Here is a 14,737-nt window from a genome sequence, read left to right as displayed (position 1 = left end):
CTTTCTCTGAACAGAGTCTCTGTACCATGGAGACATAGGATACAATAAATGATGAGACTGTATTTTACTGTAAGCCTAAAACATATTTCATAAAAGCATTATTATTTTACTGTCAATGTATGCCGAGGTCTATTCTCTGAACCATATACAGTGCATTCGGAAAGTATTCAGACCCCTCGATTTTTTCCAAATTCTGTTACGTTACAGCCATATTCTAACATTGATTAAATTGTTTTTTCCCCTCATCAACCTAGACACAATACCCCATAATGACAAAAAAGGCTGTTTGACATTTTTGAACATTTATGTGGTCCTCTGTAGCTCAGCTGGTAGAGCACGGCGCTTGTAACGCCAAGGTAGTGGGTTCGATCCCCGGGACCACCCATACACAAAAAAAATGTATGCACGCATGACTGTAAGTCGCTTTGGATAAAAGCGTCTGCTAAATGGCATATTATTATTATTATTTATTATTACAAATAAAAAAACAGAAATACCTTATTTACATAAGTATTCAGACCCTTTGCTATGAGACTCGAAATTGAGCTCAGGTGCATCCTGTTTACATTGACCATCCTTGAGATGTTTCTACAGCTTGATTGGGGTCCACCTGTTGTTATTATGGGGTATTGTGTGTAGATTGATGAGGAAAAAAACAATTTAATCAATTTTAGAATAAGGCTGTAAAGTAACAAAATGTGGAAAAAGTCAAGGGGTCTGAATACTTTCGGATGCACTGTATATATTATATATATTTTTTTACATATAAACCCTTAGATAAAGGGTCGTTTCCCAGACCTAGATTAAGCCTAGTCTAAAAAGTGCAATCAATGGAAAACCTCTGTGTCTGGAAAACCGGCCACTAAATAACTTCATGAGCTGCATTGTCTATTAATCTAAAAACAGTCTGAATAGTTTCTCTACTCAGAGCTCCACAGGGATCACGCAATTAACAAATGAGTCTGGAACGTAACCATGAAATCCAAGATCAAGACAATTAATTAGGCAAAAATATGATTAATTAGAGAGAAAAATGACAAAACTGTCACGACTAGGCTCAAGGGTAGTAAATAACGATCATGTTAACTGGCCTCTTCTGGTCTCTGATGTACACAGATCAAATGATTGAGATGATGAATGAATACTCTATGGTTTTCCTCCTCTTATACCCACGTACATACTAAATAGAGTCGTTCCACTCCCTTGAGTAGACCCTGTTCCCTACACATAGTTCTAATGACAGGGAGGCTAGGGGGCCCTGGGTAAACCCATAACAAATCAGGGCCCCCCATAAGACATATGAAAGAGCCCCCCCCCCTTCAAAAATCAAAGATTGATATCAGGACCCCTAAGAGACATTGGCACCTCCAGAATGCATGTGGAGTAGGATCACAGTGAGTTCAGTCAGTGTGAATGAATGAAAGTCCCAGGCCAATCTGTACCACTCGGTGCCAAAGGAAATGATTAATCACTGTCATCAATTCCCCAGCAGAAAAATACACTATAGCCCAATCTGCCATTAAGAAAAATATAGCCCATTCTACCAATTAGGAACATTATACCAATTACAGTAATGAACTCACTCACTCTGTGGCTCCCTTTCATTTCATTCTCAGCATAGTAAAGGAAGGCTGCTTCCCCTGCTTTTATAATTTCTCTGTGAGAGGGCAGTAACCCCAGTATCTCTATTTGCACATAATCTCTTGCACATCTAGCATTCCAGTGTTAATACTATTGTAATTATTCTGCACTATAGCCCATTTATTGCCTTACCTCCATAACTTGCTACATTTGCACACACTGTATATATATTTTCTGTTGTATTTTCTGACTTTGTGTTTTTTTCTTTACCCCATATGTAACTCTGTGTTGTTTTTATTGCACTACTTTGCTTTATCTTGGCCAGGTCGCAGTTGTAAATGAGAACCTGTTCTCAACTGGCTTACCTGGTTAAATAAAGGTGAAATAAAAAAAATAAAAATAAAATATTGTGATTTATGTGGGAGACGCGGAGCATTTTGGCTCAAACACACAGTTCACTCTCTTTATTAATGAGCTGCTCTATAACCGTAATTTCCTCTCTCCCTCCAACTGTATTGTTCTAAAACCACCAGGAGTGAGAAGACAGAGTTGTAGGCGGCTTTACAGTCTGTAGTACACTATTATTGAATGAGATATTAAAATGCTTTCAGATTTTTCTATCTTCAGTAATTATACTTATAAGACAATAATATATTCCAATTCCTCAACCCTTGTTGAACATGGAAGAACACAGAACACACAATTGTTCAGAATACACAGGAAGATTGAGTGACTTGGCTAGAAACCAGGATTGGGTCAACTCCATTTCAATTCAGAAAGTAAACTAAATTACAATTACGATTCTAAATTGTCCTCATTGAAAAGCATTAGAGGAATTTAACAGAAATGGAATTGACCACAACCCCGCTAGAAACCAACCACACTGAAATATGATGAAATCCAATCCATCCCTCAGTACAACATCATGATCTACGGTAGTTCAGGTGTTCCCAAACATTTTCACTCAAGTACGCCACGAGCCAATGATCACCACCTACCGGATACAGTAATACAGTGCAGCTCATTTCAATAGGCAGCCTGCCTATTTACCCCACATCTTTGGAGTATTAGGGCGAAGTTAAGAGAAAGAATAACTAAACAATGAAGGTGGTGGTACTTGGATAATTTTTTGCGGACGGATTGTAATATTTTGAGAATAAAGTGCCAATATTTCGAGAATAAAAGCAGGGCAAAACAAACAAATGGACATCTATCGAATTATCTAGTAACTCGTTCAAACAGGCGTCACTGAGCACGCACACACACACTAAGTTTCCTCATACACTCTTCTAACGGCCATGTTGAGTTATGAGCACAAACAAACAACTATCTTCGCACTGTCACCAGCCTCAGCCACTGACAGCGAAGATACCTGGGGTTGAGTCCCTGCCAGTCGGCCCTCCGAATTCGCTACAATTCGCTATAACACCTCTATTTTGCAGCCCATTATAAACCTGTAGCGACCCACTAGATTGAGTACCCTAGGCTAATCGCACATTACAGTGGAAAGTAAATTAGGCCTATCCAACGATTGCGGTAGGAATTAACAATGACGCAGGGATGTTACGCAAACGTGTCTCTGGGAGGAGAGACAACTCAGGAACCACTCCTGCATTAATTTTTTAATTTTTGCATGCAATAAGTATTCAACCCCTATGTTATGGCAAGCCTAAATATGTTAAGGGGTAACTATTTGCTCAAGAAGTCACATTAAGATACATGGACTAATAATAAGTGTTGAACATTATTTTTTAATGACTACCTCATCTCTGAACCCCGCACATACAATTATCTTTAAGGTTCCGCAGTCGAGCAGTGAATTTCAAACACAGATCCAACCACAAAGACCAGGGACGTTTTCCAATGCCTTGCAAAAAGGGCACCTATTGGTAGATTGGTAAAAACAAACAAAAAAGCAGACATTGAATATCCCTTTGAGCATGGTGACATTATTAATTACACTTTGGATGGTGTTCCAGTTGTCCTTCCTACACCACTCAGGGATTTCACCATGAAGCCAGTGGTGACTTTAAAACAGTTACAGAGTCTAATTGCTCTGATAGGAGAAAACTGAGGATAGATCAACATTGTAGTTACTCCACAATACTAACCTAAATGACAGAGCGAAAAGAAGGTAGCCTGTACAGAATAAAAATATTCCAAAACATGTATCCTATTTGCAATAAGGCACTAAAGAAAACTGCAAAAAATGTGGCAAAGAAATGATCTTTATGTCCTGAATACAAAGCATTATGTTCGGGGAAAATCCACTCTCCATATTTTCAAGCATGGTGATGGCTGCATCATGGTCTGAGTATGCTTGTCATCTGCAAGGGAGTTTTTTTGGTGGATAAAAAGAAACGGAATAGGGCTAAGCACAGGAAAAATCCTAGAGGAAAACCTGGTTCAGTCTGCTTTCCAAGACACTGGGAGACACGTTCACCTTTCAGCAGGACAATAACCTAAAACACAAGGGCAAAATATGCACTGGAGTTGCTTACCAAGAGGACATTGAATGTTCCTGAGAGGCCTAGTTCCAGTTGATGTCATTAGGCTAGAAAATCTATGGCAAGACTTGAAAATGTCTGTAACAATGATTAACAACCAGCTTGAAAGAGCTTGAATAATTGTTTTAATAATATGCAAATATTGTACAATCCAGGTTGCATAGCTCTTAGAGACTACGATCCAATTTAAGCTTGATCCGAAAATATGGTCGGAGGCGCCATGTGGATGCTGTGACGCAATTGCGAAGCCTTTGGAGGCACGCAGAGGCCAAATTGAGCTCTGTACCGCATCACTGTGCGCCTCTCAAATGTTGTAACAATGCGGAGGGCGCGGTATAGCTCTGCATTAACATGATTGGTTGACGGTAGGTGGGGGCCGGATGTCCTGTATATGTCCATGTAGCGCCTTTAACATGCATTCACCCTGGGGTGTGAATACTCCCATCCTTGAAGACATCTGCATTGGCCGTAAAATGAGATTTTACGTTAGGCTCCCAACCTGTCAGATCAGTGATTATTTATTTATAGCCTATATAGCCTTTCATTGATCTAATAGGCCTATATGTGGTCCTCTGTAGCTCAGCTGGTAGAGCACGGCGCTTGTAACGCCAAGATAGTGGGTTCGATCCCCGGGACCACCCATACACAAAAATGTATGCACGCATGACTGTAAGTCGCTTTGGATAAAAGCGTCTGCTAAATGGCATATTATTATTATATTTACAGTGCCTTCAGAAACCACACGCCCCCTTTAAATCCACTATGCTCCGTTGAGATCCCTCTTTCAAAGTCAGAGCGCTCTACTTCTAGCCATGTTAGCCAAAGTAATGGGCAACTGGACATTTGTATACATGACCCTAAGCATGATGGGACATTAATTGCTTGATTAACTCAGGAACCACACCTGTGTGGAAGCACCTGCTCTCAATATACTTTGTATCCCTTTACTCAAGTGTTTCCTTTAGTTTGGCAGTTACATCTATAACCTTAATTGGTATCAATGAAGACACAATTACACAAAATACATTCTGAAATACATTCTGAAATTTGCAGCACAGTGCAATGGAAAAGGTATGTTCCCTCCCTCATCTGCCAGCTCAATCCCAGTATGAAGAGACAAATTATTTTCTACTTTAATTGGTTAAACTAAATCCCCAAGCTGCCACCACACCATAGCCGATGCCTTCACTTAGTCTAAATCATGTGTGACCAATACCCTGTGTGTGTGTGGCCAGTACCCCGGTACTAAATTGTGGCTGGCCCAGGAGGATACCAGAACATGGTTGGTGGGTGACAGTACCTAATCTAAAACCCAGGTTTAGTGTGGGGATCAAATCACTGCATGACAGAGTGTCTACTTTAATTCACCATGCATGACAGAGCAAGCGCACACACAGGCAGACATGTGGACACACACAGGTCCGACTCCAACAAGCCAGCAGAGGATGATTGGCTATATGAGAGGGGTTGGGATTCCCTAGAAGCGTACAAAGTACTATGGGAAGCTTTACCTCTGTTGCAGCATCAAGTTCTCAAGTGGAACAAATTTGGCACGCTAGGCCAGGTAACGGGAGAGAGAGGAAGGAAGAGTGTGACACCACAGTGCCTTAGTGTAGGAAGAGAATGGGGAGGATGAGAGAGGGAGGTGGGGTGAGAGGAGAGGGAAAGGGTGCATATTGCCAGGAATTAGCCCAATTCCAATGTTCCCCCTTCTCCCCAAAGTGTGCACTCATACACTGAAGGATTTAGGGGCGAGTGCATTTATTGGATTGGTGAAGACTGAGTATCTGCAATATGTCTCACACCAATCCAATGCTTTCAAATCCTTGATGGGGAGTGCTTGAGGTAACAAGTGCACACTTCAGAAAGATGGGGGTGGATGGTGTAATTGGGCTACTCAAGAGATAACCGCTTCAATTTAGCAGGCTGACCCTCAGTCCCTGTCCTGGCTTGATGTAGATCGTCCTAACAGCCTTGCCACTTGTAGCTAGGTTCACCTCCAGGTCCAGACGGCTAGCGTCTCATTTTGTCGGTCTGGTCTCACACACTACACTTCTTATGTGCTATTCGCCTGGGGACCAGGTTACATTCTGTCGGCCCACCAGACACCTCAGACCACATAACCAGTCTCTCTCCTCTTCATGTGTCCTTCTGACCAGGGGTGGACGTCACAATCTCATCAATCACTCAGTCGATGGGAAAATCATTATGAACCAGCTCAAAATGTGACACCGCACTGGAGATTGCATCTGCAATGGAGTTGTGGTTGTTACTGTCAACTCCAGAGGACCACATGATGAAATGATGAATCCTAGTGATGCTGCAAATCAATACCTTCATGGGTGAATGAATTAGAACGATATGACAAAATGCCCCAATCAAAATTCCACTCACTGTCACCCAGTCTGTCCAAGTGAATGGTCCAGACTCTTGGTCCTGTCAATTCCCTCAGCAGTGAGAGTGGCGCTGAGGGCTGAGATGAGGCCCAGACTACAGATCAGTAGTACTGCAGGCATATAGTCGCTGTCTGTGTAACATGACCAAGGGTGAATACAACACAGCTGTGGCTGGAGGACTCGCGGTCATCTCTAGTTGCACCAGCATGTCTGAACAGGAGAGCTAGCCTGGTCCCTGATCGGTTTGTGCTTTCTTGGCATCGTCACGTCGTGACAACGCCCAAAGGAGTTGGCAAGACAGCACAAACAGATCTGGAACCAGGCCAGGAAAGGGCTGATGTGAGATGGTGACAGCTCCAGGCAAAGTCAGCCCACTTGCTTCCTTAGCTGCGCCCCTCCCCTCTTTCCTCTCCACAGCCAGCCTCCTCACAGCCCAGTGGCTCCTGTCTGGTACAGTACCCATGGGAAATGATCCTTCCTTCTCCACTAACACATAGCAAAGGCCAGGACGGGGGACTGAGGAGCATGATAAAGATACAATACAAAACAGTTTTTCCTCTTATGCCAATGAACCAGTTAAAAATGTGTAGATTGCGATTGCTTGTGGACAGCGTTGACTTCAGTGACCTTGTGAGGATGGATTCCGACTGGTCCCACACCTTGACCCATTCATGCTCTTTGGAAAGGTTCACCGTCACTGGTTCAATTTGATCTGCCAGGGAAATCTCAATTACAATTCAAAGGATGACCACACCATCTTCAGAAAGATACTTCACAAAATGAAACAATTGTCTCCAATTTGCATCAGTGCGACAGCACACTAATAGAAGAGTAAATACCTTTATAATTAAGGTATAGTATGATTGGCTATAGTTTGTTTCAGATGAAGGGTGAGATAGGTTGCTACATATATAAGAATTGGTAAAACAATGTTAAAAGAGACAAATGGGACTCAATTTTATGCATTTATTCATGTAGTTATTTCACTGATTCAAAGGCTCAAGGCTGGGTCAGCGATTTAATAGCCAAAAATACTCTAGAATTGGTGGTTAATTTCTTTATCTGCTTTCTTCACTTGTACTCTTCATTTTCTTTGTACCATCCTTCCTTAAAAATGCCACAACTTTGAAAAGTGCATTTCTTCAAAACTTCTCAAGTACTTTTTTCTCCTTCCTTCCCCATAAAAACATTTCCCCCATCTTCAAGGCTTATGAGGTCACAAATTCGCAACAAGAAACAACCAACATTTTCCCCCAAAGGTTTTATAACCATCCTGTTCACACACAAACAGCCTTCTCCTTTTTACACAGCCAGAGAAGAACAAAAAAGATTAAACATAAACTCCCAAACCTTTTGTACAGAGAAATCAAACTAAACAGAGAATGTATTTTATATTAGTCCATGTTTTAATCCTCTGAATCCACTCCCTCTCAGGTTTCTACCATTTTAATGTGGGAGGGGAAGGAGACTCACATACCAGATACAGGTCTGTGTGTCTATCGACATGAGGCTCTGTGTGTAGTAGGTAATATCAATCAGTCAGTCCATCATATACCGCTCTGCTGGTCTGTCTTTCTTTATATGGATTAGGAACCAGTTGTATGTCTAGAGGCCATTTTTCCAACAGGTCACCCAGTAATGTATATCATGGTGCGTCTATGTGTCATCAGTTTCAATCTTTCAGAGCAGGCAAGTTAAATCATGTGTGTATCCGCGTGTATATGTTAAGAGTCTCAGTGTGGGTAGGTCTAAGCCAGTCCGAAACCCTCTGAGCATTCCTGAATGGCCAGCAGCAGCATGTGTCTCAGTTTCTCATAGCTCTCGTAGGCTGGGAGGTCCAGCTGGTTAAAGCTATAGGAGAGAAGGAGAGGTTAGGAAGGAATCAACATCAATGAACAATATATTAGATATGTTAATTAAACACATGGATGCATGGGGTGAATCTCCAGCCTCTCTCCTCACCTCAAAACATCAGGGGGAAGAGAACATAAGAGTATTTCCTTGCTTCACGTTTTGAGGAGGACAGGAGCACTAGACTAAGGACTTTTTGAGATCCAGTTGTGTGTGTGTGTGCTTGTGTTATTTACCAGGTATGAGCTGTGTGGGTGTATATTTCTTTACCAGGTGTGAGCTGACGGTAGGCGGTCGGTGGAGCGGTCGTCACGGTGGATCTGGAACTTCTGTATTCCGTTCATGCCCTCCAGAGCTGCAAAGCCCTGCAGAGGAACCTTGGACGTGCCCGTCACGAACTGCAGGAACTTGGCTCTGTCCGCCTGGTCAAAGGAACGCAGGGCCCGCCAGAACCACTGGATCTGAGGTGAGAAACAGTCAGGTTTACTCCTACACTACACAGACCAGTAGCACACAATCAATATGAATGCATAGTATATAATACAACCAATAGACTCATCTGGCATGTGTGACATCATTGGTGCTATTCATCAGGCACCAAACTACAGACATCTGACTGCAAAAGGAAGGGACTACCTGGAACTTGTCCAATAAGATTTCCCTTTCTGTTGCTAAATGTTTCGCTACATTTTGCTCTAACGAATACGACCCTGGTGTCTATGTGTCTCTGTATGCACCTGTATGGAGCTGGACTGGTACTCTGTGTGAGTGAGAGAGTGAGTGAGAGAGTCAGTGAGAGAGAGAGAGAGTGAGAGAGAGAGTCAGTGTGCATTGTACTGTAGCGTGTGTCTGTCTCTCTCTACCTGTATAGAGCTGGACTGGTACTTGTGGTACTCTGTGTTGGCCTTGAGGTCGTCTATATCTATAGTGGGCAGGCCAGATATGAGCAGCTCCAGCTCCTGCTCTGTGAAGATGGAGATGAGCCTCTTGGGGATGATCTCGTAGAAACCCTCCAGATAGGCCGACAGCTGCTTACGGATCGCACCTGCAGAGGGAGGAGGAAGAGAGGGAGTGAGAGTAGAGACTAACACACTTTTACAAAGCTACCATTTCACACAAGTAGTACTTCTCTACTACAAGACATTCAGCTGTGCAACATTTGACTACGTATGCACCTATTTTATAAGGCTACCGCTAATAAATTATTACTATGTATAAACATTTATGATATTACTTTGGGTGCTTGACTGGACGTTCACAAATATACCGCGCCAATTAAATATGTACTTTTCAATGCTGGGTATCTGTAAAGCACTTTGTGACAACTGCTGATGTAAAAAGGGCTTTATAAAATACATTTGATTGATAAATGTGTCCGGTTCCTATGTGGTGGTGTGTCTGTTCTCACCAGTCATCTTCATCTGACAGACCAGGTGGACATACTCCTTCTTGTTCTCCTCGGTGACAATGATGTTGCCTCCGTTAGGCTTCAGGTCCCGCACCTCACACACACCAAACTCCTGGACCTGGAGGGAGAGAGAGGGAGGGAGGGGGGGGGAAGAGAGAGGAGGGAAGGAGAGAGCGACAGAGATGGAGAGAGCGACAGAGATGGAGAGAGATAGATTCTATTTAATTCTGTGGCGGCTCTGCTGAACTATGAGGGGTTCACTGGCGAGGGCGAAAAGATAAATGTAACTATTTACCATAATCTATCCAATTAAATTTTTAGTCATGGCTGGCATCTGTTAGTCATAATTTAGGCAAGTCAGATTTTTAATAAGCATCCCGAGGCACTCAGTCGCATACTTAGCAGTTTTCTGACTTTGGTTAAAGGGACATTTTAAAAATGTTCAACTTCACATTCATCATGTCCAGCACTACCCCAACATCATCAAATGTGAAAATGGCGTGTTTCTATGGTTTGTAGTCAAAAATAAGCTGCTTTGCATCATGTGATTTCAACCAATTAGTTGGCAATTAGTAGGCAACGCCTACGCATAATTGGTTGAAATCACATGATGCACACCAGATGATTCCATTGGAAAAACATATCTTCCTCCCATCTTTTTTCATACAAAACATACATAGAAACGCGCCATTTTCACATACGTTGGGTTGGGGTAGAGCTGGACATGATGAATATGAAGTTGAACATTTTGGAAATTGCGCGCACACACGACGTACCTCAGTGCTGAACGTCAGCTCATAGCCCAGAGTGGAGACATCATTCTCCAGCAGGTAGACCAGGCCCTGGAAGAAGGGGTAGTCCTCACTCTCCATGTCTGTGTACCTGAGGACACAACACAGACACACAATAACACCAGCAGCTAAATCAACTACTGAAATACTCCACAAATTAACAAAACACTTGCTACGTACAAGTACATCTCGATGATCTGAACACCGTTTCCCTTAGTGGGATAAAAACGTTGTATTGAATTGAACAATCGTTCACAGATGAAGGGTTATACTGAGTACATGTCATTGTCTGTGTATCTGGAGCCGAGAGGTAAGGCACAGTACCTGCCGCTCTTACCCAGGAACTGCTTGTAGAAGCTACTTGTGAAGTAGTATGTGTGTGTGTGTGTTTGTGTCCACAGCCCCCCTACCTGACACTCTTGCCCAGGATGTGCTTGTAGAAGCTACGTGTGAAGTAGCACTCTAGCAGTCTGTTGTCGTAGACGGCCTTGGCCACCACGCGACCTACGAACTTGAAGTAGCTGAGGTGGTTGGGGTTGCAGTGGGACGAGGGGTTAATGGTGTAGGTGACCCTGTCGCCGGGCGAGGTGCGGAACAGAGCGTACATGGCGTTAAACATCTCCCTGGAGATGATCATGTACCACTCTCTTAACAGGCCTCCGGCATCCTGACCCTCCTCCCCTTCAAACACTATGTACCTGGAAGGTGGGGGAGGGGATTGGAGGGATGAAAGAGAGAAAGGGGGGAGAGGGAGAGAGAAGGAGGTCAGTACACTTGACTGTCATTATGTCATGTGGAGAAATAGGCAGAGAACAGAAAGAGAAAGAGGGATATGAAAAGAGAAAAGGAGAGGCAAAAATAGATGGAGAGAGAAAGACCGAAAGACACAAAGACAAGACAGATAGAGAGAGAGAGAGAAAGACAGACCGAAACAGAGAGAGAAAGACAGACCGAAACAGAGAGAGAAAGACCAAAACAGAGGGGGAAAAAGAGTCCCTGTTCCTTACAGTCTGTTCTTCATGTCCTCGGGGCTCTTGCGGTGCAGCTCTCTGTAGGAGTCTTCAAATACGTGGTCCCTCCTGACATGAACAGCCATGTCCTCCTTCCTCAGACCCTCGTCCAGACGCTCCAGCTCCTGACGGAAGTACCTGGAGGGAGTCAAATTAGTAAAGAAAGAAGCTACAATGTTATCATGAAAGAGACACGTGTTCCACCTAAAGGACCAGTGTTTGACCTGGAGCGATCAGTGGTGTTCATTAGGGCAAGTAACCGTATTAAAATGTTTTGCAACGGAAGATGAAATTATAGCTTTTTTATTGGGCAAGTCCAGGATGTCCCTCCCGGTTTCATTCTATTTTCTTCCATTAGGTGCCTAATGAAAACAAAAAAGAAGCCTTCCTTACTTTCGCTTGACGTCAAAGTCGAGGATGCGGATGTAGTCGACCAGCACAGCGAAGGGTCCGTCGGCCAGGTGGGTGGTGGACTGGCGCAGAATCTGGTTAAGCACGGTGCGGTGAGTCTCTGTAGGGGGAATGAAGGAGGGAGGGAGACAAAGGGAGAGAGAAAGAAAGGAAACATGTCAGTCGCATTGTAGGTCTTCAATGATCCAGGGTGAATCTCAACATTTTCCTTGACTCCTCACGTCCGCTCTCCTTGTCTCCAAGGGGGAAGCAAGGAAATCACTGGAGGAAAATATCAGCTTTCCTTTGGATGTTTTGAGAGACTGGCAAGGAGAGTGGATGCAAGGAAAATACTTGAGCCACCCCCTGCTATACCCTCCCATCGCTCCTCTCCAGTCCCAAAACTCACCGGCGAAGCGGAGGAACTTCTGTGTGTCCGGAGGCAGGTTGGAGGAAATGTGCATGGAGGAGGGTTCCCTGGAGAAGAAGGGGTCCAGAGAGGAGGGGGTGGCGGGGGTGAGGGGCGCGGGGGACAGGGGGGGAGGCTCGTCTTTGATGTGGGACAGTTGGCTCTCCCTGGTGTCCCTGACGGGGGGCTTGCTCTCCCTCTCTGTGGCGTGGACCAGGAAGAAGGCCTCCACCGCCGGCTGAAGAACTGAGGGAGAGAGAGCAAGAAGGGGAGGGATGTGAGTAGACTGCTGAATTCAAGTACCCAAACTCGTCCAATAACACTCATTTCAATTTTTACAAAGTCGTATTTGTACCATTTTGTGGCTATTAACAAAACCCAGTTCCAACGTTTCATTGCCTGAATGTAAAATCAATACCACTACTTTTTAATACTTTAAGCACATTGGTTCAGGTTACACCATGGACGATAAACACTGAACATATAGTACCCAGTAAGGTGTGGTAAAACTTAGTGCCACAGTTTGCGGTTTACTACTGTTAACACATACCCAAAACGGCGTGCTGATCATGTGACTCCTCCAGTTCCTTCAGGCACTCCCCGAGCATGTCCCACAGCTCGTCCAACAGCAGCTGCTCGCTTAGCAGGGGGAGGTCTGGGAGACGCTCTTCTGTCTCCGATTGGTTGTTGCCTTCTTCATCTGCACAAGAGAAGGAAATACAAAGCACACGTGTTAAGACTAACTGAACAAGGTCAAATTACACCCATAACATGGTATTTATCTTGTAGTTCGATTGGCTCTGGCTGCATTCCAGGTCCTCTTTTTGGCAGTTGTGCCGCACATCTTAGAAAATGTATGGTTTATCATGTGAATATAGGTCCTGAGACGTTAACATCTTTAAGTATTATGAGATGTGATAATCTGTGCAGTGTGACTGCAATGAAGACGTCCTGGAACACACCCACTGTGGTGTGTTTAAAGGCTCAATGCAGCCATTTTATATCAATATCGAAACATTTCTGGGTAACAATTAAGTACCTTACTGCAATAGATTTCCATTAAAATGGGCAAAAATAGCTTTTTAGCAAAAAACGATTTCTCAAGCAAGAATTTAGCTAGGACCGTCTGGGAATGGTCTGAGCGGGGAGGGGAAAACTAGCTGTTATTGGCAGAAAGGTTTAGAACGTTTTGTTATTGGCCAATTAACCAATTTACCGCATGGTGACTTCACCATGGAAAGACGAAAGTCCCACCAATGTAAACTTGCTGATCATAAGATCCAGTTTAGATTTTATTTTCAACCACCAACTATCAGGAAATAACACTGATCAAATGTTTTAACACTTTTACAGTGTTCGTTTCATCAGCTGTTGTACAATATGATACAAAACACAGAAAAAAAATATTTTGACTGCACTGGGTCTTTAAGTGATTAGTGTTGTGGTAGTGATCAACTGAACGCCAGTCTTACCCAGGGGTGCAAGGACCTGCTCCAGAGGGGAGGGCTGGTCTACATCCATGGGAGACTCATCCCTCTGGGCTGCCTGGGGCTCCGACACTGACCCTACCTCCGACTGGAGAAGGAATGGGGGGGGTAGGGTGACAAAAGTAGGTGCCGAGATGGGGAATATTTGGGCAGATGGGAAGAAAGAGAGAGAGACAGAGATAAATATGATCAATATAAAGGCGGACATTTTTCCAGCAAACCGTAAAACTGAGTGTGCCATGCTGATGCATGACGACATTGACATTCTCATAAACCTGCAGACAGAGAGAGGGGGACTGGGAGGGCTCATAAACCTGCAGACAGAGAGAGGGGGACTGGGAGGGCTCATAAACCTGCAGACAGAGAGAGGGGGACTGGGAGGGCTCATAAACCTGCAGACAGAGAGAGGGGGACTGGGAGGGCTCATAAACCTGCAGACAGAGAGAGGGGGACTGGGAGGGCTCATAAACCTGCAGACAGAGAGAGGGGGACTGGGAGGGCTCATAAACCTGCAGACAGAGAGAGGGGGACTGGGAGGGCTCATAAACCTGCAGACAGAGAGAGGGGGACTGGGAGGGCTCATAAACCTGCAGACAGAGAGAGGGGGACTGGGAGGGCTCATAAACCTGCAGACAGAGAGAGGGGGACTGGGAGGGCTCATAAACCTGCAGACAGAGAGAGGGGGACTGGGAGGGCTCATAAACCTGCAGACAGAGAGAGGGGGACTGGGAGGGCTCATAAACCTGCAGACAGAGAGAGGGGGGACTGGGAGGGCTCATAAACCTGCAGACAGAGAGAGGGGGACTGGGAGGGCTCATAAACCTGCAGACAGAGAGAGGGGGACTGGGAGGGCTCATAAACCTGCAGACAGAGAGAGGGGGACTGGGAGGGCTCATAAACCTGCAGA

General features: G+C 44.4%; 1 protein-coding gene across 16 annotated transcripts in view; it reads right to left on the bottom strand.

Annotated features, from left to right (window-relative positions):
- Positions 1-7,436: 7,436 nt before the first annotated feature.
- Positions 7,437-14,737, bottom strand: part of LOC121545880 (E3 ubiquitin-protein ligase HUWE1) — an 85,276-nt gene continuing 77,975 nt past the window's right edge. For all 16 annotated transcript variants that reach the window (XM_045209430.1, XM_045209436.1, XM_045209433.1 and 13 more), the window contains 11 exons: positions 13,816-13,918; positions 12,894-13,043; positions 12,344-12,589; positions 11,938-12,055; positions 11,542-11,682; positions 10,945-11,232; positions 10,520-10,625; positions 9,744-9,861; positions 9,199-9,380; positions 8,606-8,796; positions 7,437-8,335 (listed from right to left, as the gene is read on the bottom strand). In XM_045209430.1, coding sequence (XP_045065365.1) covers positions 8,233-8,335; positions 8,606-8,796; positions 9,199-9,380; positions 9,744-9,861; positions 10,520-10,625; positions 10,945-11,232; positions 11,542-11,682; positions 11,938-12,055; positions 12,344-12,589; positions 12,894-13,043; positions 13,816-13,918 — 1,746 coding nt within the window. In that variant the 3' untranslated portion in view covers positions 7,437-8,232. The remainder of the gene's footprint in view (positions 8,336-8,605; positions 8,797-9,198; positions 9,381-9,743; positions 9,862-10,519; positions 10,626-10,944; positions 11,233-11,541; positions 11,683-11,937; positions 12,056-12,343; positions 12,590-12,893; positions 13,044-13,815; positions 13,919-14,737) is intronic.

Source organism: Coregonus clupeaformis, chromosome 30 (genome assembly GCF_020615455.1).
Source record: "Coregonus clupeaformis isolate EN_2021a chromosome 30, ASM2061545v1, whole genome shotgun sequence".
NCBI classification, from domain to species: Eukaryota; Metazoa; Chordata; class Actinopteri; order Salmoniformes; family Salmonidae; genus Coregonus; species Coregonus clupeaformis.
This window is presented reverse-complemented; position numbering and strand designations above follow the sequence as displayed.